The 25,133-nt window shown below is 48.1% G+C and overlaps 1 protein-coding gene across 1 annotated transcript in view; it reads left to right on the forward strand.

Moving 5' to 3' along the window:
* Positions 4,414 to 25,133, forward strand: part of SLC6A11 (solute carrier family 6 member 11) — a 123,913-nt gene continuing 103,193 nt past the window's right edge. The window contains exons 1-4 of the mRNA XM_018038436.1: positions 4,414 to 4,735; positions 7,727 to 7,861; positions 7,986 to 8,126; positions 11,455 to 11,545. Coding sequence (XP_017893925.1) covers positions 4,495 to 4,735; positions 7,727 to 7,861; positions 7,986 to 8,126; positions 11,455 to 11,545 — 608 coding nt within the window. The 5' untranslated portion in view covers positions 4,414 to 4,494. The remainder of the gene's footprint in view (positions 4,736 to 7,726; positions 7,862 to 7,985; positions 8,127 to 11,454; positions 11,546 to 25,133) is intronic.

The raw sequence follows: 25,133 nt of genomic DNA on the forward strand, positions 1-25,133 counted from the left end.
CTCTCCTCTGGCCGGGATCACTGCAGTAGCCTCTTCACTGTCCCCACCCTGCCCCATAGCCCACTTCTCACCCTGCAGCAACAGTAATCTCGTTATAACACAAAGCTGCTCATAGTGCCCACTGCTAAAGCTTTCCCCACTCTGCGCTCCAGCCTCAGCCCGGGGGATCATTTATCAGGACCCTCACATCCTTCCTCCTCCTGGCCACTGCTCTTGTCCCTTCAGGCTCTGGCTCACAAGTCACCTGCCCGGACCTCCTTGATGAGGTCGGACCTCTCAGTTACAAGGTTTCCTAGCGCAGAAGACCTTTCCTTCGTGGTGCATACCACCGACTTTCCATTCACTACTGTGACTACTTGACTAGCAGCTGCCTCCTCCCATAACAGCAGGTGGCTACGCTGGCTGGGTAGGGTGGGTAGGACTGATTGATAGTGTCTACAGCATCTGCAGTGCAGGCTTCCGTGGTGTAAATACAACCACCATGACAGATTTCCAGCTACCAGCAACTGTGGCTTGCAAAAATCCTGACAATGTCACCATCAGCTTCCCCCAGGTGGTCTGAGGGGGGTTTCTAGCATCCCCCTGGGGCAGGCCTTGTATCTGCCCCCCTCAAGACCTGAAAAACAGCTCAGGGACCATTAAGTATTTGGTAAATGAATGAATGAACAATGCTGAAGTTTAAATAAGCCTTCAGGACAGTAATTGCTGATTCTAGAAGATAAAAGACTTCTAATGCTTGCCTCAGGAATGGGACTTTCCAGGTGGTACAGTGGTAAAGAATACGCCTGCCAATGCAGGAGACGCAGGTTCAGTCCCTGGGTCAGCAAGATCCCCTGGAGGAGGAAATGGCAACCCACTCCAGTATCTTGCCTGGGAAATCCCATGGACAGAGGAGTTTGGCGGTCTGCAGTTCATGGGATCACAAAGAGTCAGGCACACACACATACATACACACACCCCTCCAAGAAGCGTAGGGAGTCACGGCATTTCTGTTCTCTAAAGAACTATTTCTACATTTGTTTAACAAAATGTCTACATCAGGCACAGATTCCAAGTGCTTTTCAAGTGCTAACCCATTTACTTCTCATAGCAGTTAAAAGGCGGATATGTCTAGTATTCTCATTTTACAAATAAGGAAACTGAAGCTTAGAGTAATCTGCCTAGGTGGTAGAGCTGGGTTTTGAACACAGGAAGTTTGATGGTAGAACCCATGCTCCTAACGACTATGCTATGTTGCATCAGGACCAGCTCTGGAAATGAGCCATGCCTCGTTCCCCCATCTTTGCTCCAACCTAAGGACATCCAGCCCCTGGATATGGTGTGCACTCAGCAGGTCACTGAACCTAAACAAAGAAATAACCTAGTAGAAAAGGTCCAAAGTTGAGGCTGTGAAACGATAAGGGAGACGTGGGCTCTTCCGGATAAAGACAGAGAAAAAAGAGGAAGGCTTTTCAAGAGCCATGAAATAATCATGGAGATGGACTTTAAATATTTATTTACTGAATTCTAGCAAGAGGACACTGACCTGGTTAACTTTCATAAAGGGAAATGCTAAAACTTGAGAGGTGAGTTTGGAACATCAGGATTTGTACAGAGTTCTCCGCATACGGTCTTGCTTCATCTTGAAGACCACCATGGGAGATGAGGATAATCAGCTCATGTTAATGAACTGGAGACATCAAAGCTCAGAAGTTAGGGGCAGTAGCCAATGCCACGGAACCCATCAGCAGAACTGAGCCCGGGTTCCCCACCCCCTCGTGCTGCTAGTTCACGTTACTTCCCAAGCAGGTTTTGTAAAACCATAGCTGCTCAGAGGAAGTCAATTTCTGTAGCTAACTATGCTGATGGGTTGTACAAAGTGAAAATGTAATTAGATTTAAAGGAGGTTTACCTAGATTCTGGGGTATAGCCTAATATTGCAATAACAAAATCCAGGAATACATCTCTAATTTCAGATGTAGCTGTTCACCTAACAAATGAACTCCTAGGCACTTATTTTGTGTAGGGACCATCAAGGTCAAAGACGATCTTGACTGCTCATTCTGTATGCAGCACTGAGGATCACTGCAAAGAAAATGAAAATGCTGATGCAGAGTTTTTAGCATGGGAGAAGATGGAATCAATCTAGAAGGAAAGTCTGGGACAATCAGATTGTGGGCGTAATTCAAAATGCCAGGGTCAGGGATTTGATTTTATCCTGTAGGGAAAAAAGGACCAATGAAGGCGTTTAAGCAGAGGAATGACATCACGACCACCTTCATCCTGATCACAATAAAAATAAAAAATAGTACTCACAGAGCACCAACTGTGCTCAAGACAACTATCCCTCAAACTCAGCCCATGAGGTCATAACTAATATTAACCCCACATTACAGAGGAGAAGCCTGAGGCAGAGGTAATACAGCTTGTAAGGGGCAGAGCCTGGATCTACCTGAGTCCAGTTCACTCTCACCCTAAACACTCCACAGGATCTCTGCTTTTAAGTATATGCAGGACAGCACCTGGGAGTGGAGGTTTGGGAGCTATCAGCGTTTAGTTGGATGGCTAATGTAATGAGAAAGACCCAATTTCTTTGGGAGGGGGACCAGAGAAAGAGAGGAGGACCAGAGAAGTGGAAAGAGAAACAGTAAAAAAAAAAAAAAAAAAAAAAAGGCAGGCAGTGCCAAGGAAACCAGGCACGTAGAAATTTTAAGAAGGAAAGACAGGTATAATGGTGCAGAAAGCTACCTAGAGATCAGGCAGGATGGGGAGGGACAAGGAACTGTAGGATCTGCCAACTTAAGAGGGCTTCCGGGACTTCACAGACAGCATTTTCAGGGGAGTGGCGGGGGTGGATGCCAGATTGCTGTGGGCTGAGGAATGAGTGGGAGGTGAAGACGGGGCAGGCAGCATGTAAACTTACTCTTTCAAGAAATATGATAGTGAGGGGGAGGGGAGGGAGGAAGCCTGAAAGGGGAAGATGGTAGCTGGAAGCATTTTCTTGGGGAGCTAGAGGTGGGAAGGGACTCAAGCAGGTGTACACCATAATGAAGGAGAAGCTGAGGCCACGAGACAGGGAGGCTCTTCTCCAGAGCCCCACAGAGAGCTCCAAGGGATGGATGGAAGGCTCAGTGGGTGGCGTTACAGACAGCTCACTTGGCTGGACTTCTTCAGGGCTGTGAAATCACAGAGCGAGGGTCTATCTCTGTGGACCCTTGCAAACCTTACCTTCTTTTGCTTTTTTTCCTCCTTCCTCTAGCCTTTCCTTCTTCTCTCCACAAATACGTAATGAGCACCTACTATGTGCCGGTTCTTGTGTTAGGTTCTATGCCTTTTATAATAAACAAGGCAGGGTACATCACCCTCTCAGTTGAGTGGGAAGACAGATATTAAACAAGATGACACATAACTATATGTGACTACATAGCATATGATAATATTCATAAAGCACTTCCAATATACTAAATACTTTGTAAGCATTTTCGTATTAACTCCACACACACATTTGTAACAAAAGCACTATTTGCAATATTGGTATTCCTATTTGCAAACCAGGAAACTGAGGCACAGAAATGTCATATGACTTCACACGACTAAAAAGACTAAGATGGATGGCGGTTCAGATTAGATTCGCCCATTTCCACAGGCAAATCTAACTGCCACACTGTCCTGAGTCACTGTGTTTAGAACGGTGGGCGCCAGGATGGACAAGATCTGGAGTCGTCACTAGCCTAGGGGAGCTCACAGTCTGAGCGCTGGGAAGAAAGTTCATTTTCTTCCTTCTTCCACACTGTGGTCCCTGCCAACATTACTAGCATCACCTGGGCGCACACGGTCCAACAAACGCAAAAGCTCCAGTCCTGCCCCACCCACTAGATCAGGGTCTGCAGTTTAATAGGACGCGCAGGCGCTCAGACTGCAGAAGCCTGCTTTACAGCCGCTCCTCTTATTAGAGGTGAGATACTGAGACCCAGAAATTCGGAGATCAGAGCGGGGAAACTTCAGGGCTTGGTGTCTGGAGCCCAGCCTAGGCCTGAATACACGCTTCCACTCTTAAAGAGGCCAGTGGGTAGGACACGGGGAGGGAGGGGGCGCGCGCAAGGTGCTCGGCGCGCGCAAAGGTGCTCGGCGCGCGCAAGGTGCTCGGCGCGCGCAAGGTGCTCGGCGCGCGCAAGGTGCTCGGCGCGCGCAAGGTGCTCGGCGCGCGCAAGGTGCTCGGCGCGCGCAAGGTGCTCGGCGCGCGCAAGGTGCTCGGCGCGCGCAAGGTGCTCGGCGCGCGCAAGGTGCTCGCGGGCTCCCGGGCCCGGCCTAGCCGGGCTGAGGCGACGCCGGCGCCCGTTGGGGCCGGGCCGCCGCGTCCCCGTCCCTGTCTCCGCGCTGGCCCGGCCCGGCCCGGCCCCTCAGCTCCACCCCCTGCCTCCCCCTCCCGCCCGCTCGCGCCTCCTGAAAAGCCAGCCCGCCCGGGGCGGCGGCGCAGAGCCGGGCCCGGCGCACGAGGAGGCAGCCAGCGCGGCCATGACGGCGGAGAAGGCGCTGCCTCTGGGCAACGGGAAGGCTGCCGAGGAGGCGCGGGAGTCCGAGGTGCTGAGCGGCGGCGGCGGGGGCGCGGTGTCCGCGCGCGACAAGCGCGACAAGGCGGTCCACGAGCGCGGCCACTGGAATAACAAGGTGGAGTTCGTGCTGAGCGTGGCGGGGGAGATCATCGGGCTGGGCAACGTGTGGCGCTTCCCCTACCTGTGCTACAAGAACGGCGGAGGTGAGGCGGCGCGCGGCCGCGCGGAGCACGGGGCGGGGGAAGGCGGCCTGTGGGGGCGGGGAGCCGCCCCTCCCGCGCCTGCGTGCGGCGGGACCCCAGTCTCGCGGGGACGCCGGCCGGCCGCCCGGCCCCGGGGCCCCCGGCGCGAGAGCGACCCCCGCGCGACGCTCGCCGCCCAGTGCGCATGCTCGCGCCGCCGCTTCGCACCTGAGCGCGCCACCTGCTCGCACGCGGGCCCTCGTCCGCCGGCTGTGTGCCGCCCCCGGGGGCGTGCGGTGCCGACCGCCGCCGGGGGCCCTTGGAGGGAGTTCGGGGCCAGGAGGCAGTCCCTCGGAGCCTCCGCTTTCCTGACTGGAAACGCGCGTGAAGGAAAGGGGACTTTGGTCATCCGAGCAGCTTCGGGGTTCTGAGGGCTTCCCGAAATGCCAGCCTCTGGACTCGAACGTACCTCATCTCGTTTCACAGCCGTCTTTGTAGGTGGGGGTATATACCCCGTTTTGCAGGGGAGGAAACTGAGGGACAGAGAAGTCGCTCACTCCCCAAGGGGGAAGGGTGGGGTTCCGACACCACAGGCCTGGTTTTAAAGTGCGATTGGACACACAAGCGGGAGAACTTTTTTAGGTGAGGCCCGTTGCCGTTTGGTCTTCCTTCCTTTCATTTGCCCGCAGGGCCCTTTCTAGGACTGTCGGGTGGGAAGATGGGCACCGAAGAGCTTCTTTGACTGGTCTCAGAACAGTCAGCAACAGTACTGACTTGCTGCTTAGAAGGTGCTTAGAGCTGGGGCCGGGGTCAGGGAAACGAAGGTGAGTACAGAGTCGTTTCTAGTGACAGCATGTCCGAGGCTGCGTGGTGGAGACGCAACAGTTAAGTCCTCAGATGTCCCAGCTCCAAGAAGGGTGCGGGGGGTGGGGGGTGGGGGGCTCCAGACTTGAGGAGCCCCCACCTGTCATATCAACAGGAGAGCTGGCAGGGCCATGGCAAGGGACCCTGTGAAACCTCAAGGGGCACAGTTTCTGCAGAGAAAAGCCCATGTCCGTGTAGTCCTCCTTCTCTTTGCTGTGTCCCTCCAGCGGATCCCCAGAGCCCAGCAAAGGTGCCTCAGAGGTTTGACAGGGACAGTCTGAGTGAACTCCGGGAGATGGTGATGGACAGGGAGGCCTGGCGTGCTGCGATTCATGGGGTCGCAAAGAGTCGGACACGACTGAGCGACTGAACTGAGCTGAACTGAACACTGTCGGGCTTTACGGGGCAGGACTTCCTGTGCGGGCAGCTGCAGGGAGAGCGAGAAGGGGACTGCTTGGCCAGGGCCTTTTTCTTTGGAGACATTCATCCTGAAGGCACAGGCTGCTCCAAGCCTGCTCTGCACTGGTAATGAAGTGGCCGCCGGTGTCGGTGGCTTGGCACGGGGAGAGAGGGAGTGGCCTCAGAGACCCCGAACGTGCCCTGAGCCCTCCGCTGGGAACCTGCCTCTCCTTTTTGCGCATTCAGCCTGTGTAAGCTGCTGTGTCCGCTTAGACGCCTGTGGAAACCCTTTAGGATCGTCCCAGGCAAGAGTTGTTTAAACCTCTCCTTTTTTTTTTTAAAGCAGGAAATTGTTATACCAAAACCAGAAACGCATTCTTAAAATCAGAACATTGTATAAACTGCATTAATTACAAACTCAGATTTTTTAAAAAAAGGTTGTAGTGAGTACAGTTTAAAAATGAGTCTTTTTTTTTTTTTTTAACTCTTAACAAGAATCTCCGCTGGGTGTACAGATATCCTGGTTTAATTATCTTAAGGATTACTAGCTTTGTGAATAGAGAGGCCACAAGGCTTTCAGAAAGTGTCATTTTATTTTAAATTACAGCATGTTAGGGAAACTTCTGTGGCTTGTCTTAATCAGATTCAGCAAACAGACCCTTTTATCTTCTTTCAGGCACTTTTTGCTTTCTAATATAGTTGGGGTATCTGCTTATCAACTGTTTAACTTTCTTTTAAAAAATATCTACACAGCTCTACTCTTAAGTTGCAACAGTACTTTAGTATTTCTTTCCCAATGTGAAACTTTGTAAAAATAGAAAAGCTAAGACCCTTTCACAACCTGGTAAATATTGTCCTATTACCAGGATTGATCAAAATCATTGCTGTTAATCCTGGGTTAAAGGGACTTCATTTAGCAAAAAGCAATTTCAGTGAAAGCCTTCATTCGCAAGATCAGATGGTGGGGAATAGCTTGTGTTTTCATGCTTTGTTATTAGACAGGAGAGAGAGAATGAGGGATTTGGAAAAATCCCTTTCTGCTTGTAATGGCTCATGTTCACCTCAGTTATTTAATTTGTTTCACAGAAAGGCCCAGGCGGTGGGTATTGTGTTTCAAAATGGGAGCACTAAAGCTTGCGGTGGTCTTTTCTCCAGACTGATTCAAAGCCAGCCTCTCTGGCTGTATTCTTGCTATGAACTCCTCGTATCTCAGCTCCATACCTGGTGCTCATGTACAGGGACCTGTTACTGCTCATTGCGTATTTCCTTAAGAATGCCTTTCTTTATAAAGATTTTTTGCAGGTTACTTCCAAAGTAAAAAGAAGAGGCCCCCTCCCCTGGCCGGTTGAGGTTACTTTGTAATATAAAAGGAGGCTGCAGCATTCAGGGAGGGAATAGATTTGACTTGTGCTGGAGGGTCCAATGCGTAAATGAAAGAGTCAAGCATATTACGCAGTTTCTTAAACTTTGTCATCTTAACTGTACAACCATTCTGTGAGATAAGTGGTGCAGTTCGTACGTATTAAAGGCTTATTTTACAGGTGAAGTTGAGGCTGGAAGATGTGACATGGACTTACTCAAGGGAGTAGGTGGCAGAGAGCCCAAACCCAGGCTCACATTGTCTGACTCTGGTCCTCATAGCAGGAACTCAAGCTCAGAGCATATGCTGCCTTGCCCCTAACAGGTTATTCAAGGGCTGAAGTGGCAGAAGCAACTTTAACTTCATTCCTTTCCTTTGCATCTTTGCAGGGGCATTCCTGATTCCCTATGTGGTGTTTTTTATATGCTGTGGGATTCCTGTTTTTTTCCTGGAAACAGCTCTGGGACAGTTTACGAGTGAAGGTGGCATTACATGTTGGAGGAAAGTGTGCCCTTTATTTGAAGGTACGTGCTGAGTTAATCAGAACATGAAAGAATGCCTGGGTATTGTCAGGCTGTGAAGGGCAGCTTTTTTTTTTTAACAAGTTGGAGAGGGACTCAGATCACTGCCTTTTCTTTGTTCTTTCAGGCATTGGTTATGCAACGCAGGTGATTGAGGCCCATCTAAACGTGTACTACATTATCATCCTGGCATGGGCCATTTTCTACCTGAGCAACTGCTTCACCACCGAGCTCCCCTGGGCCACCTGTGGCCACGAGTGGAACACAGGTATGGCCTCCCTAGAGGCTCTCTCTGCTGGTCTTACTGGGCGAGCTGGGATTGCTGGTGTGTCATGTGTCTTGCTGTGAGTTCAGGTTCCGCTGAAGCTGGGGGTCATTTCTGTCCCTGGTCTGCATACTCGCATGAGCTGAGCACTAGCCCAGGGACTGGTACAAGGAGAAGAATTGTGGCTTTCTTACCTTGCTTTGCCAAATATAGAGGCTGCGTCCTTTGGACACACAGTAAGGATGCAAGTATGAAGTGCTAAACTGAGATCCAGGGCTTCAGGCTGCGATTCCAGCCCTGCCTCTGAGTGTCAGATTTTCCTGTCTAAAATGAAGCGGTTAGACTAGATCAAGGGTTGCAGACAGGAGGGCTATCAGCCAATTAGGCTTTAAATCGGTGACCAGCCCATTTCAAAAATGTGTTTGTTGTATTTGTGTTTTCAAAAGTTGCAAAATCAGAAGGCCGGGGACGAAAATCCAGATTCCCAGCTTATCTTGAAAAGTTAAAAAGATCTGGCAACAGCAGAGCCACATTCCCACAGTCACGCTTGGCAGCAGTGGCCGCAGCTGAGAAACGGCTGCTGTCTGTGGCTGAAGCATCCATCCTCAAGCTGGCCGCAGTCCCCACCCAGCTCATATGGCTCCTTTATTCTACCTGTCCACCCCAGTAGACACTTGCATTCACCATCCTCCTCCTCCCTTCAATGGGTAACTTTTGAGATTACTTTGGATTCTAATATGCTGCTTACTTATCAATTTGTCAACCTGTCAGGACTGAGTCTTACAATCTAAGGAAGACAAATACTTCTCAACCCCTGTGTATGGAGACGGCTCTGTACAGACATCACTAATCGATGGCAGAACTCTTTCGTTTTGAGTCTAGTTTTGACCGCGGAGCTCTGCTCAGGACTGCTCTAGACAGTCACTGCCTTTTGACTGCAGTCAACATACCTGCTCTAATCTATTCACCATCTGTGTTGTAACCTGTGGTTAGGTTGTTCCTGTAAGTGGCCAGTCATCTTGAAAGCTGAGATACAGTAGACAGGGCAGGATGCTGCTCACTGGCAGAAGGAACAGCAGTCATTAGGCCAAGAAAATAATGTGAACTAGCTTTTATCCCTGCAAAAGCTTACCTTCTTTCCCCACCCAGCACATATTTTGGGGGGATTGAGGGGAGTCTCATTTTCTTTCCCTGGTTCTTCATCTTTCTTTGCCCAGAAGCATAATCAAGATGTTTATCAAACTAAAATTCAAGGACATATTCTTGGAAGTCTGCAAGTTGTCCATGATAAATTAATCGGGCAAATTTATTTTGAGGGTACTCTAAAAATAGGTGCATGTTCTAATCATCTGTATATTCACTTTATAAATGAGGATGGTTGGGGATCTCAATGCCTGACGTTGTCCACCTTGACAATTTAAGATGCATTCTTGGTGAATAGGATGATGGTGACCAAGGGAAAAAGAGATTTAATTCATAAATGGTCACTGATACTAAGTCCAGACAAGAAGGCAATGAACTGTAGGAACAAAGGTTCTGCAAACCAGAGAAAAATGGCGATAGAACTGAATCTCAAATAGCGCATGGAAAAATAAGCAAGTTTAACTCCTCAGACCTTGCCTCCTACCTGTCAGGTCCATTTTTCTGTTGGGAAGTCAGTTTAATCTCCCAAGATGGCATTATCGTGCACACCCATTTTATGCTATCAATTTGAATTGTGTTGGTTCAGTAGTATGGTTGGTATTTAGCTTGTAAAATCTGGCTTTAGAGTTGTTTGAATACTTGAATCACATAGGCTTTATAACTCATTGCTTATTTTTTATAAATGATTAAATATCATTTTAATAAAAATGCCTTGTCAACATTTTAATAAAAATGGTTGTCTGAGAAATTTTTTTACTCTTGAAAAAAAAAATTTGAGAGATACTGTATTAGAGAATCTGATTAAAGCTGAGGGCTCCTTGCTCTAGAAAAAGGCACAAGGGCGCATTCAGGCATTTTGCTTATGACTTTAGGTTCCCAGACTTCTCTTAGGATTGGCTGTGGACCCCACAGACCATCTCCCTTCCTGGTATGGTTAGCACTTGTCCAGAGAAGTGGGAAGGGAGCAGACACTTGGGGGGGCTTTTCCCCCAGTGGGCTGCAAAGCTTTCTTCCACTAATTTGCACTCCCCTTTCTCTGAAGGCATGTCAACACTTGTAATGTGTGAAGTGTCATGTACAGGAGGGCTTCATGCTCCAGTGATTATAGATGTGGTTGGAGGGTTTGTGCATACATGAGCAGAGTGAAGGGCCAGCATGAAGCTAAATGCAGGCTTCAGGCTGGTCACTGTGCTGGGGGCAGGGGCTTTGAAGTGAGTGGGCGCACGCGACGCTGTCCTTAGGGAGCTCACAACCTGGTGACTAAGGCGGCTCTATGAACAGGGAGGTGCTGTAAAGAGACCTGGATTCCATGGTGGCAGACAGAACCAGGGAATAACCATGGCAAAGGAGTGGAGCCTTGGCTGGACTGTTTTCTTCCCCTAACTGGCTGGTGACTTGTGAGCAGGGAGAAGGTATGGGCAGGGGTCCCTTGACTACTTCTGACCCTTGATTCATCCTCTTCAAAATAAAGGGAGTTGGAGAAGGAAGTTTCTTGGAGGACCTTTAAGTTCTAACTGCCTTAGAATTCAGGAAAGGGAGATCTTCCTGGAGGAGAGGACAATAGGCTGATCTGGGCTCAAATGACAGACACTCATGTTTTTACCTTGAGATTCAAATCCCCTTTGGTCATCAAGTCTCATGAAATGAGAAGAGATATTCAATAAATCCTTTCTTAGATTGAGTGAGTGAGGGAATGATGAAGGAACCAGGGATTCTTTACACATTCGGATATTGTTTCATCTAATTGTCGGGTCTTTATAAAGCAGCTGTGACTTTAGCCTGAGTCTCACCTGCGTGATTGGCCCAGGGACACCATGGCTGATGCCCTTTTTTATCCCTCACGTTCCTGCCAGGGTGGAACAGGTAGATGCCATGAACAAGCCTTAGGCAGGGAAGTGGAAAAGGTGAAAGATTCAGGAGGAAAGAATTGGACAGGGCGTACTAGTGGGAAATAGAGGGAAGAGGTGCCCTACCCCCAAAACTTCTTCTCTGGTTGGAATCAAGCCAAGCCTCCCTGTTAAACTGTTTGTTCGTGATTGATTTTCCCCACAGCGCTCTCTGAGGCATGTTTACCTGAAGCAGCTGGGTAAAAACCACCTGGTTGCACCATCGGCTCTGAATGTTGTCTAAGCTCCAGCCCTTGCAGAGGGTAATTTTCTTGTGTTTCTTGTCCTGTTTCCCGCTGCAGAGAACTGCGTGGAGTTCCAGAAACTGAACGTGACCAACCACAGCCACGTGTCCTTGCAGAACGCCACCTCTCCTGTCATGGAATTTTGGGAGTAAGTGGAAACACCTTGTCTCCTTCAGCCTGTGGAGTCTCTGCCCTGGTTACCCCCACCCCACCCCTGAAAAAAGCCTGACCCTGCTTCCAGCCTCCAGCCTTGAACTTCCTGGCTTCTGTGGGCATTTCTTTAGAAGCCAGAATGGAGATCTTGAGAGGTTTTCCAAAGGGGCACAGATGAGAAAAATGCTTTCTCGTTCTTTGTTGACGTGTCAGCATGCCTGGTTACTTACTATGGCAAGAAGTGCTTGGTAAAATGATGGGCAGTTTAAAAGTTCATTTTTAGCAAAAGAGAAGGTTTGGACTGTTTGCAATAAACCAAGTCAGGAGTATATTTAGCCTGGAAAGCAGAAGTCTCCTGGGGGGACAGGTTGGCTTTCATTCAGTAGCTGCAAGGTCACGTGGAAAGGACGTAGATAACTTGAATGGGGAGAGGTTGTAAAGAAACGAGTACTTAAGGAAGCGTGCAGCCCACAGTGTTGTCTGCAAGTACTTTCACAGGTTGTGAGCCCTCATACCTGGAAGTGTTTGACCAACAGAAGGCTGTTGATGGTTTTGGGGACAGTGCCTGAATCCACTGACTTTATAGGCAGTAGTTGTATGGGTGGGCATTTTCCCAGAGACGGGCATTTTTCATCAGCATTCCAGAGGGATCTGTGGCCGTTGGAGTTGCAGGGCTGCCATATACAGTTGTATAAGTTGTTCACTGCACAACCCTAGAGGGCAACATTTACACTGTGAATGTGCAGAATTGTGCAGTGCCCCAGGAATTGAAGAAAAGTTTCCTCTGTGGGTTGAAGAGTGGATAAAGGCTCACTGAGGCTTTTCAGTTTGAAAAGGTCTGACTTCACTGAGGAACCTCCCCTACCCTAGTGCTGATGAATAGTAGTGTAGAGAAGCAATGGTTTTATGAGTGATTTAAAAAAAAAAATTTCACCAGATACCATTCTTAGTGTGTGGCTTTTCTTCATTATTTATGTGTAGTATACAGAAGTTTCAACTATATTGAATTCAAAGCTGCCAGTATTTTTCTTTTCGGTTTGCACAGTGAGTGTCTTATTTAAGATATAGTTACCTACCTCAAAGTTGCAGAACAAACAAACAAACAAATATATATATATATATATTTCTGGGCTTTCTTCTAAGAGTTTTAAAGTTTTTTTTCACATTCAGGAATATAATCTACCTGGAATATTATTTCGTATAAGATATGAAGTAGGAATCCAGTTTTATTTTTTATATAAATAACCAATTTCTCCAGCGGTATTTGCTGAATCATTCATCCTTTCCTTACTGATTTGTAATGCCATCTTCCATATAAAGTTTTACTGAAAGCATAGATCTGTTTGAGGGCACTGTGATCTCTTCATCTATTTTGCTAACTGTGTATCAATACTATACCTAAAGTTTAATTTTAAGCCTTGAACCCACAAGACAGGTCCCTTACTTTGCTGTTTTCTGAAATTATTTTAGTCTTCCAGATGAATTTTAGGATAAGCTTGTCAGGTTAAAAATACAATAACAATAAAGAACAACTCTGTGGGGACTTCGGTTGGGAGGATAATGAATTTATAGGTTAATCTGAGAAAACTGACACCTTTGTGATTAAGCCTCTCTGTTCATGAACATGGTATAGGCCTCAGTTTATTTAGGTCGTTTAAAATGCCTGATGAAGTAGTGCTACCTAATGTGGTTGGCAAAGAAGCATCGCATGGTTGGAAATGCAGACTCGCCAGCTCTATCCAGACCTACTGTTGTTGTTCAGTTGCTCAGTCATGTCTGATTCTTCACGACCCCATGGACTGTAGCATGCCCAGCTTCCCCCCTTCACTATCTCCCGGCGTTTGCTCAAACTCATATCCACTGAGTCAGTGATGCTCTATTTGACTATGACCTACTGAGTCAGTCAAATTGATCATGTATGCGACATTGTGCCGGAGTGGAGGCTGCTTTGTGTGTGGGGGGGTGGGTGGGATGGGCGCTACCTGGCCTTTTCCAGCCCCAGTGGACTATAGTTTCCTATAGGAATGTTTTGGACCTGCACATTTGAGGATGGCAAAAGATGGTCTCTGTGGTTCCTTAGAGAACAGAACCCGAAGTCCTACACTGGACGAGGTCTCTAGGTAACTTACATTGTTGTGTACCATTCATTTCCTTTGTAATGTGTATGGGAAACCTGGATTAAGTTCTTATTTGTGCAGCGTGTTTGTCTGAATTCCCCAGGAGGCTGTCATGAAGCAGCACCTTTTCTGGTTTTGCTCCCCACTGCTGGTATATGGAAGACCCTCAGTGAATATTTACCGAATGTAAAGGTACATGGGAGGAAGGCAAGCAGACAGTATTTTCTAGAAAACAGTACATGAGGAGAGTCAAAGAGAGCTCTGGCAAGTACTCATCTTGTCCCTAAGCTCCTCAGAACAGCACTGACTGCTTCGAGGACCCCTTAGTAATGTCCATGTGTGCATGCATACTTAATCGCCTCAGTCATGTCCAGTTCTTTGCGACACTATGGACTGTAGCCCACCAGGCTCCTCTGTTCATGGCATTCTCCAGGCAGGAATCCTGGAATGTGTTGCTGTGCCCTCCTCCAGGGAATCTTCCCGACCTAGGGGTTAAACCTGAGTCTCTTGCATCTGCTGTGTAGGCAGGTGAGTTCTTTAGCACTGAGCCACCTGGGAAGCCCATAGTATCCATGTTACCCAAGCATTTGGACACCAAGTGGTGGGAGGGGACAGTTAGTCTGTGTCCTCACGTGTAACTGGGCCTTTTTGCCTGCTACTTGGTCATTCAAGATGAAAGTCAATGGCAGAATGAGCCCGTGGTTCCAGTTTTCTACTCTGATTGTATTTGTATCATCTATGTTGTGCATTTCCCCGGTGGTTCAGATGGTAAAGCGTCTGCCTACAATGTGGGAGACCCGGGTTCCATCCCTGCGTCGGGAAGATCCTCTGAAGAAGGAAATGGCGACCCGCTCCAGTACTCTTGCCTGGAAAATCCTGTGGACAGAGGAGCCTGGTGGGCTACAGTCCACGGGGTCGCAAAGAGTTGGACACGACTGAGTGACTAAACTTTCACTTTTCATGCAGTGTTGAGTTCTGCATCCTTAAAGCCGTCCAATTCTGGCGTGACACTCCTTCCTTCCTTCGTAAGATGTTTGTATCAGACAGCTCTAATTCATCTTTTCCCCAGAGGTGAACTTGGAACATAAGACACTGTGAGATGTTTGTAGCATCCTGTGAAAAACTGTTTGGGGCCACATAAACTTGAGAAGGGCTGAAAGCTGTGCCCTCCAATAAGAATATCCATTACCTTTGATTAACTCAAATTCCCGAACGTATTTTCCTGTGCAGTTTGGAATCTTTCCCCTCATCCGCCTGCCCTCTGCAACCCCGGAATGCTAGCATTCCACTAAATGCAGCCTGGCAAATGCCATGCTAGGAGGAAGTTCTTGAATTCAGCCAAAGCTTGGCTTCTGGGGTTTAGAGGGAATGTGCCTGATTCCTTTCCTATGTGACGACGCTTCAAGTATTGGATCAAGCGTCCTCGAAGGTGTGTCTTTCCTGGTTCTCTTTGCTATTTCCTCATGTGTCTGATTCCTGCCTACACTGTGCTCTTAGTGTGCTGTCCCTGCTGCCTCTAACCCCAGGTCCTCATCAGGGCCACACGGCTTGGTCAGAATAGACTACCTCGGCTGGGTGCTTGTTCATTCATTCAGCAAACACTTGAGCTCCTGGTGCATGTGAGAAGGAAACTGGCATAGCTGGGAGTGGTGAAAGTAGAAGCTGTGGCCCTAGCCCTCTAGAAACGGAGGAGAAACAAGCCTATGGATCTCAGTTATACAGTGCTACTTCCCTGCCCATGGCTGGCCATGCCTTTACCCTGACCTTGGGCTTCTGACATCTTGAAGGTTCATTTCCCCTTTCAGGGAATAATTAATGACTGTCTTAGCCACTGAGAACAGCTCAGGCTCTGGATCAGTCCCGGGTTCTGGGTCGGGCAGGGGGCCTGTGGGGCAGGGGCGGCTTGTCTTCCTAATGTCAGATTTCAAAATCAGGCCACCCTGGTTTCCCTTAGTAACTCATTATGCGTCTGGCACCTGTACATCTATCTCAATATGTTTGCAATTCTGCGTTTTGAGCCCATGTGCCCTGTGGGGATTGAGTGCTATAAGAGTGTAACCAGCATTGTGACATCAGATGGACTGTGTTCTGTTTTCACTTTCTTTGCTAGGCACTCTCATCTCTCTTGTCCACGGTTTTGCAAGCAAGTGCATGTTCGCCATGCGTACAATTGAAAGTGTTTTTTGCATGGCGTCCGTTCAGCACACATTTGTTGTGAGCATATTGTGTGCTAAGCCTGCATTAAGCTCTAAAGGGTAATTTCTTCTCTGTCTTTATTCAGAAGGATACAGTCTTGTCTTTTTGGTTTCTCTTACTGGAGGAGGTTTTAAAAATTTGTGTATTTCTAAATCACATAGCCACTTGAGTTGATTTTCATTTGGACACAGAATTTGGGCTCAGAGTTGCTGAAGTGAAACTGTTAATTCTTTCTTTGGATCTGGGGCTGCCCCTGCCTCCCTCACAGCCTCGTCTTCCCTTCTGCCCACCCCGCTTCTCTGGACTGGTGCCCTTTGTACGTCCTGGGCTTGTCCTAGGCTCAGTCGCAGGCTTTTGTAGAGAAGAGTCATTTTGCTTAGAAGATTCCTCACCAGTTCCTCGTGTATCTGGCTCTTTCTTATCATCAGGTCTTAATTCAAATGTCATTCAGTAAGCTCTCCCAGCCCATCCAGCTGAATAAGTACCCTAGTCCTTCTCCACCCCATCTGTCTGTTTTGTTGTCTACATAGGACTATCTGAAATCCTTGTGCCTTTATTTACTAGTTTGTTCTCTTTCTGTCTCTCTGTTAGACTGAAAGCCCTATGCCAGCAAGGACTGTCCTGTTTAGAGCACATTCTAAGTGCTCAGTAAATATTTATTAACATGCATGGATGGACGAGTGAATGGATGAGTGAATGAGGTTCTAACCCTGTGGAGGTCAGTGTCGTCTTAGTTCACTCTTGCTCCGTGTATTGAAGTGTATTCCCGGGTTCAGAAACATCATTCGACTCTTAGATCAGCTCCCCTTTATAGAAGTGGGTTCTCTGGTGAACACTTGATTTCCTTATTGCCAAAGTCACCTGTGCTTTCTTGTAGAAAAATGTAGGAAGTATGTCTGAGTAGAAGAAGGAAAAAACTGCATGCAATGTGATTTTATTTTCCATGATGCTAAAGCAGGGAGGGGTTACTTGCCTAAGTCTGATGTTCAGACTTGCTAGTATCCACCAGACCCTCCCTGGATAGCCATGCCTGAAGCACAAACCAGGCCTCCCCCCACAGAGCAGAGAGCAGTGCTTCTTCACTCTCGCTGCTGCTGGCAACTGTCTGCCCCGACTTGTCAACACCAGGGGTCCCTGCTTGCCCAGAGCCCCCGCGGCCCTAGAAGGACCAGTAAATAGATGAGGAGGTCTGAACACGATGCTGAGAGCGGAAGCTCGGGGTAGAGGCACTGCTTGTATATCCAGGTGCTGAAATGTTCCAGAGAAGTGTAGTGATAAGATGTGAGGATGCAGACAGAGACCTGGGCTTTAAAGCCAGACAGCAAGAATTTAAATACTGTTGCTTCCACTTATCATCTTTGGGCTCACTGCTTGAATCTGTTTGCAGCTCATTTTCTTTGTCTGGAAAATGAGAGGAGGAGGGGGAAGAGGAGGAGGAGGAACAGTTGGGCTTAGTAACTGCGGAAGAGCTGTGATCTATAAAATATTACTCATTCTTGAACATTAGAGTAAAGATACTCGTATATAAAATCTGCTATGAGGAGATTTGTTTTCATAAATAGTGGGTGTCTCACACTGAGTCATGGGAGGCAGGGATTTACTGAACTGCAAGAGTTGTGTCTGAGGTTCCTTTTATATCCTGATGCGTGCAGGAAGAGAAAGGAGGTCACGGTTAGTTACTAAGCACTTGCTGTGTACCCTGGCCCCAAGCATGGTCCTCCAGGCCCATCGCTTCATTTACTCCACCCGCCCATGGGAGAGATGGTGTGGCATCACTGAACAGATTCTCATCTCAGGGGATTCTGAGGCAGGAAGAGGTTAAGGGGCTCATCCAGAGGCCTTTCTTGGTGAGCAAGAGCCGGAGCTGGGCTGAGAGCTGGCCTCTCTGATCCCTGCTGTGTCCCTCCACCCTTCCTTGCATGCTCCTCTTGCCCATGACCGAAACGCCATCAGCTGCCTGTTTTATCTCAGGGCAGAATCCCTCTGGCCTGTCCCTCCTCTCTGCAGTCCTGAGGCACTAGGTTCTCAAAGGGAGAGTTTTGCAGCAGATTGTAGTTGTTCAGTCACTAAGTCGCGTTTGAGCCTTGGCGACCCCATGGACTGCATCATGCCGGGCCTCCCTGCCCTTCATTATCTCCTGGAGTTTGCTCAGACTCATGTCCATTGATTCAGTGATGCCATCCAACCATCTCATCCTCTGCTGCCGGCTTCTCCTGCCCTCAATCTTTCCCAGCATCAGGGTCTTTTCCAACAAGTCGGCTCTTCATATCAGGTGGCCAAAGTATTGGAGGTTCAGCATGAGCATCAGTCCTTCCAGTGAATCTTCAGGGTTGGTTTCCTTTAGGATTGGCTGGTTTGATCTCCTTGCAGTCCACGGGACTCTCAAGAGTCTTCTCCAGCCCCACAGCTCTATATAATTGACGGAGGGAGGGAGGGATGAGTGAGGAAGGACTTAAGTCTCCAGCGCCCAGCAGAACCAAAACACAGAAAACCTGTTGGCTTATGTCTTCTTGGATTTCAAGAGGCACCTTTAGGAAATGACTTGAACCTTGCTTTTAGCAGAACACTGGTTTCCAGCTGAGCCAGGCGTTGTGTGTGAGGCCAGCAGGCTCTGATCTGCTGTGATGACAGATGGAGATTGAGGCTGGCCCCCCAGTGTGTATTGTGGCCCCGCAGCTGGTGGCACAAGGGGTTCATGAATGGCTTTAATTCAGGCTCAGGCAGAGAGTCACACAGAAGGGCCTGCTCCCAAATTTTAGTGCATCATCTCAATTCCGTATTCTGATAAAGCCAAGAGAAAGTGTTTGAAACTCTCCAGATTTTACACATACACTCAGCTCCATGCTTTCCCTGGAAGAGCTGGAAGATTAGGAAGAAGCCCCAGAGCTGGGACCTGACTCTCCTACTCACTCATGGGGACCCTGGCATGCAGTTCTGAACTTGAGCTTCCTCCCTGGAGAAACAGGTGTGCCCCACCACCCTTCCAGGCGTAGGCGCAGTCAGCATACAGTGATGGAGGTGGGGCAGGGGCCAGTAGTCCATCAACAGTAGTAGCTCCTCTCACCCCTGCATCTTACCCATCCTCAGCCTGTCCCCGCTGCCACCCCACAGCTCAGGTGGTTCAGGTGACATTCAAAGAATGGAGGCCTCCTGGTGGGATACCCTGGACTGGCGGGGGTTGGGGAAGGACGGGGTGGGGGAGGGGAAGACCCCCGACCCACACACACTCCCACGCTGGATCTCTCATCCAGGACTTTTCCCATGTCATATGTGTTTCCTGCCCACCACCCCCTCTGTAGCAGACAGTGACTCTGCCAGCCTTAACACTGAATGTGGTGTCAGACCCTCTCTGAGCCTTTGGCCACTTGTAATACAGAGCTGCTATACTCGGGGAGGTGTGGAAGGCTTGGGCAGCACTTTGAAGCCATGCTGAGTCCTGCCAAGGGGGAGAAGGGCAGGAACCCAAGGGAGCTGGGACCCCAGCCTCGGGGCAGCGAGGCCCTTTCCACTGCGTGGGATCCCTGCGTATAGATGCCTCTCCTTATTGCCTCCTGTGTTGCTGGATCTTACCCTCCAGCCATGCGGGACTGGAATAGGTGTTGAGCTTGGGGTCAGGAGATGGGGGTGCAAGGCCAGGCTCTGCCACTCACTGCCTGTGGTCCGTGGCAAGGTCCACACCTTCCTGGAGCCTGAGTCTGCTCTGGACAGTGAGTGTGACACAGGATAACCTGCACGGTGTTATCTCTGCCAGAGCGTGTTCTGTACACTCTGGACGTATTGCTTTGGAAAGGCAGAAGCCTGGTGGGGAACTTCCTTAATAGCCTTTAAATGACTTGGTGGTATATTTACATACCATGAACTATACCCCTTTTCGGTGTATAATTCATGACCTTTGAGTAAACTTGCCAAATGTGAAGCTGTCACCACAAGACTGTTTTGAACTATGTTCATCATCCTAACAAGATCTCTCATGCCCATGTATAGTTCATCTCAGTCCCACTGCCAGGCAACTACTCACCTGCTGTCTGTTTCTTGGGTTCATATAGTCTGGATGTCACATACTCATTGGGGTCATACATTGTGTGGTCCTTGCTCAACGTCCTCTTTCACTTACTTAGCAAAATGTTTCCAGGCTTCATTCGTGTTCCAGCCTGTGTCACTGCTTTATTCCTTTTTGTGGCTAATATTCCTATTTTCATTTGTCTGACTGTGGGTTGATGGACATTTGGGTAGTTTTCAGTTTGGGGCTATTTTTGAATAACCAGTCACTCAGTCATGTCTGGCTCTTTGCAACCCCATGGACTGCAGCACGCCAGGCTCCCCTGTCCATCACCAACTCCCAGAGGTTGCTCAAACTAATGTCCATCGAGTCGGTGATGCCATCTGACCATCTCATCCTCTGTCGCCCCCTTCTCCTCCTGCCTTCAGTCTTTCCCAGCATCAGGGTCTTTTCCAGTGAGTCACTTCTTCGCAGCAGGTGGCCAAGTATTGGAGCTTCAGCTTCAGCCTCAGTCCTTCCAATATTCAGTCCTCAGGACTGATCTCCTTTAGGACGGACTGTTTTGATCTCCTTGCAGTCCAAGGGACCCTCAAGAGTCTTCTCCAACACTGCAATTCAAAAGCATCAATTCTTCAGCATTCAGCTCTCTTTATAGTCCAACTCTCACAGTCATACATCAATGCTGGAAAAACCATAGCTTTGACTAGATGGACCTTTGTCAGCAAAGTAATATCTCTGCTTTTTAATATGCTGTCTAGGTTGGACATAGCTTTTCTTCCAAGAAGCAAGTGTCTTTTAATTTCATGGCTGCAGTCACCATCTGCAGTGATTTTGGAGCCCCCCAAAATAAAGTTTGTCACTGTTTTCATTGTTTCCCCATCTATTTGCCATGAAGTGATGGGACTGGATGCCATGATGTTTTTAACTGGATGCCATTAGTTTTTTGAATGTTGAGTTTTAAGCCAGCTTTTTCACTCTCCTCTTTCACTATCATCAAGAGGGTCTTTAGCTCCTCTTCACTTTCTGCCATAAAGGGTGATTTCATCTGCATATCTGAGGTATTTTTCCTGGCAATCTTGATTCCAGCTTGTGCTTCATCCAGCATGGCATTTTGCATGATATACTCTGCATGTAAGTTAAATAAGCAGGGTGACAGTATATAGCCTTGACATACTCCTTTTTCAATTTGGAACCAGTCTGTTGTTCCATGTTTGGTTCTAACTGTTGCTTCTTGACTTGCATACAGATTTCTCAAGAGGCAGGAAAGGTGGTCTGGTATTTCTATCACTTGAAGAATTTTCCAAGTATGTTGTGATCCTCACAGTCAAGGGCTTTGGTGTAATCAATAAAGCAGAAATTTATATTTTTCTGAAGCTCTTGCTTTTTCGATGATCCAGTGGATGTTGGCAATTTGAGCTCTGGTTCCTCTGCCATTTCTAATTCCAGCTTGAACATTTGAAAGTTCATGGTTCAGGTACTGTTAAAGCTTGGCTTGGAGAATTCTGAGCATTACTTTGCTGGAGTGTAAGATGAGTGCAATTGTTTGGTCGTTTGAACATTCTTTGGCATTGTCTTTCTTTGGGATTGGAATGGAAACTGATATTTTCCAATCCTGTGGCCACTGCTGAGTTTTCTAATTTTGCTGGCATATTGAATGCAGCACTTTAACAGCAACATCTTTTAGGATTTGAATTAGCTCAACTGGAATTCCGTCACTTCCAGTAGCTTTGTTTGTAGTGATGCTTCCTAAGGCCCACTTGACTTCACATTCCAGGATGTCTGGCTCTAGGTGAGTGATCACACCATCGTGATTATCTTGGTCGTGAAGATCTTTTTTGTATAGTTCTTCTGTGTATTCTTGCTACCTCTTCTTAATATCTTCTGTTTCTGTTAGATCCATACTGTCTTTGTCGTTTACTGTGCCCATCTTTGCATGAAATATTCCCTTGGTATCTCTAGTTTTCTTGAGGAGATCTCTAGTCTTTCCCATTCTGTTGTTTTCCTCCATTTCTTTGCATTGATCCCTGAGGAAGACTTTCTCATCTCTCCTTGCTATTGGCACTCTGCATTCAGATGGGGTTTGAAGAACCTAGGGGTTTTGCAAAGGCTGAGTTTTATGTTTACCTTTTTAACAAACTGGCAAACTTTCCCAATGTGGCTAAACTGTTTTACATTCCTGCCAGAAATATATGAGTTCCATTTCTCTGTATCCCTTTTTTTTTCTTTTTTTAGCAGATGCTCTTGATTTATTCAGATTGGCTAGGAATATACTTTTTATGGGTCTATCTTAAGGAGTTACTCCAAATATTATTTTTTATACTAATTAACAAGGAAGTGACAAGATAGAAAAAATTATACTGGAAGAATAGTACATTTTTAGGAGTCAAAGTTCAACAAAAATTCTTGAATATGTATGAGTGATATTATGATTTCGATATGTTGACAGAAAAGACTGTAATTTTTGGTGGGACGAGTGCACATTTTGGTTTCTCTGGTCCCAGTGTGATTGCTTGTCTTGGTGTAATTTTTTTTTAATTTATTCATTTTAATTGGAGGCTAATTAAAATATTGTGGTGGTTTTTGCCATACATTGACATGAATGAACCATGGTGTACGTGTGTCCCCCCATCCTGAATCCCCCCCTCCCACCTCCCTCCCTATTCCATCCCTCTGGGTTGTCCCAGTACCTCGACTTTGAGTGCCCTGTTTCATGCATCGAACTTGGACTGCTCATCTATTTCACATCGGTTCTTGAAGATGCTTATTATTGTCTAGCTTTTGGATTAAGCCATCCTCGTGGGTGTACCCTTGTGGGCATGAAGTGGCATCTCATTTTGGTTTTAATTTGCACTTTAATGAAGACTAGTTCTAAGTAAGTTTGGGAAACATTGGGTTAGACAGAGCTATTGTTAGTTACTCAGTCACATCCAACTCTTTTTGACCCCATGGACTGTACCCTGCCAAGCTCCTCTGTCCATGGAATTCTCCAGGCAAGAATACAGGACTGGGTAGCCATTCCCTTCTCCAGGGGATCTTCCTGACCCAGGGATTGAGCCCTGTCTCCTGTACTGCAGGCAAATTCCTTACCATCTCAGCCACCAGGGAAGCCCAGAGAGACAGAGCTATAGAGATGCCTCTATTGCGGGACTTCTCAGAGCCTTCAATATTCTAATGAGCATTGGGACTCTCTGAAGAGGGCCACAGTATGTAGCCATTCCTCAGGGAGCTCCCTGTATGACCTCAGGGTGCCATACAGGATTAGTGTTCTTTGGGAAGCATTAGCCTAGGACAGAGGTCAGAAAACCGTGGACCAAACCCATCTGCTGCCTGTTTTTGTAAATAAAGTTTTATTGGAAGACAGCCACAGCATTTGTTTAATTGTCTCCGGCTGCTTTCACAGAGCAAGGGTAGAGTTGAATAGTTGGAACAGAGACCATACACCTTGTGAAGCCTAAATCCATACTGTCTGGCATTTTATATAGCAACAGTTTGTGCACCAGGCATTTCTAGGTCAGAGGTCAACACAGATGCTCACTGCATCTTCAGGGTGAAGGAGTTTCCCGGTTTACAGGTACAGACCAAGGAAGCACTTGGTAAGGCTTAGTATTATTTGAGCTGATGCTTGAAGGACAGGCACAATTGTGAAGGCATGTGAGAACTGAGAGGGACGTTCCTGGTGGAAAGAACTGTGGGATGGATCCTGGGGAACGGAAGAGTGTAGGATGTGTTCAGGACTGGAGGGGACTTCCACACGATCTGGGAGGATTTCTGCAGCCACAGAAGAAATTGTGCGGGAACTCCACACGTTACAGACCAGCTTCATTGCCTCGTTGTCAGCCCTGAGTGACACATTTCTGGTCCATCTTCCCAAGACAGGGCTGTGGGACTGAGCTCTATCTCTCAAGTTGAGCACTTGTGGCTTCAGCCTCTGCCTTTCTGGGCACATTGCTTCCCTAAGCCACGGTTTTCCCATCTGTAAACTGGGAATCATGGTTGCACTGACCTCAGTGGCCAGGAAGGAAATGCCAACTGTCCCTGTCCTTGTCATCACCTGTCTCCTCCCTGAGGGCAAAAGTCATCTGCCTTCCTCATCACCGCAGCCCCTGTTCTCAGCGCACTGAGCAGCCCGCAAGTAACACTCGGTCATTTTCCCGAGGGAATGCGTGATGTGGAGGCCTGAGTTTCCCGCCAGGAGGGTTCTTGCCTTGAGTCCCCAGCTCGGTTTGGTGCCTCCACCAAGGGCCCTACAGGAACAGACCTCTGACACGGGGAGAGTTGATGGCCCACACTGGGCCAGGGAGGCGAGAGCAGGACCCCGAGGGGGCAGGGAAGGCGCATTTGTTTGGGTAATCAACGGTTTTTTTGTTTGTTTGTTGCTTTGGGAGACCGGAGAGGAGGCCTGAGCAAGGCTATTTATAGCTTGGCCCCTCAGTGCCAGTATTTAGGGCAGTCTCCACATCCCCGGCAGCACTCCCGTCCGTGACAGGTTAAAGAAAGGTGATGTGTATACCAGCTACATGGTGGACATTAAGATGAGGCCCCCCTCACCAGCTGGGGGCCTGTTCCCACACCGCTTGCCCCAGGCTGTCTGCCGTGGTGGGAGAAGGACCTGTTCCACCTCTTCTTCCTCAGGTCAAACCACTCTCAGGTCTGGAAGCTGGTGTTTGGAAGGGAGTTGCTGGGTGTGGAGCTCCCCTCCAGACTCAGCCCTTCTGTGTGTAAGGGGCAGGGAGGGGGTATGGAGAGGGTAATAAGGGTGTTTCAGGATCAGATCTAGATACTTCCTTGAGACTGTGGAGGACAGAGGAGAAGCCTTAAGCAAAAGGCCTCCTCTCTCTGGGGCCAGCTTCTACCAAGGCTATGGGCATCATCATCAGAAACCTGTTTTGGGTCCCAATCTGGGTCAGTTGCTTGGCCTTTCTGGACCTCAGTTGCCCCACCTGTAGAATGGGTATAAGAATGTCCTTGGGGTGGTTACGTTGCTGTGAAGACTGAATGTGTAAGATATGAGGACCCTTGCGTGGCACCTGCCACAGTCGCTTCTGCCACCAGCTCCTTCTTGTTCCTTCCTCCGAGAATCTCTTAACAAGGATGGTTTGCTTTTAAACTCACCTGTTGGATTCCCCAACTCTTTCCCTCGTCTTCCCGCAGAAATGACGTCTCCACCTGTGGACTTTGCCCCTGTTGCCCATCTCAGAGACTTCTACTCACTCCTTTCTCCCTTTTCCCCCCTTCCATCCTGTATTTGAAACTTTTCCCTCCCTCCTGAC

The sequence above is a fragment of the Capra hircus genome, chromosome 22 (genome assembly GCF_001704415.2).
Source record: "Capra hircus breed San Clemente chromosome 22, ASM170441v1, whole genome shotgun sequence".
Classification (NCBI taxonomy): domain Eukaryota; kingdom Metazoa; phylum Chordata; class Mammalia; order Artiodactyla; family Bovidae; genus Capra; species Capra hircus.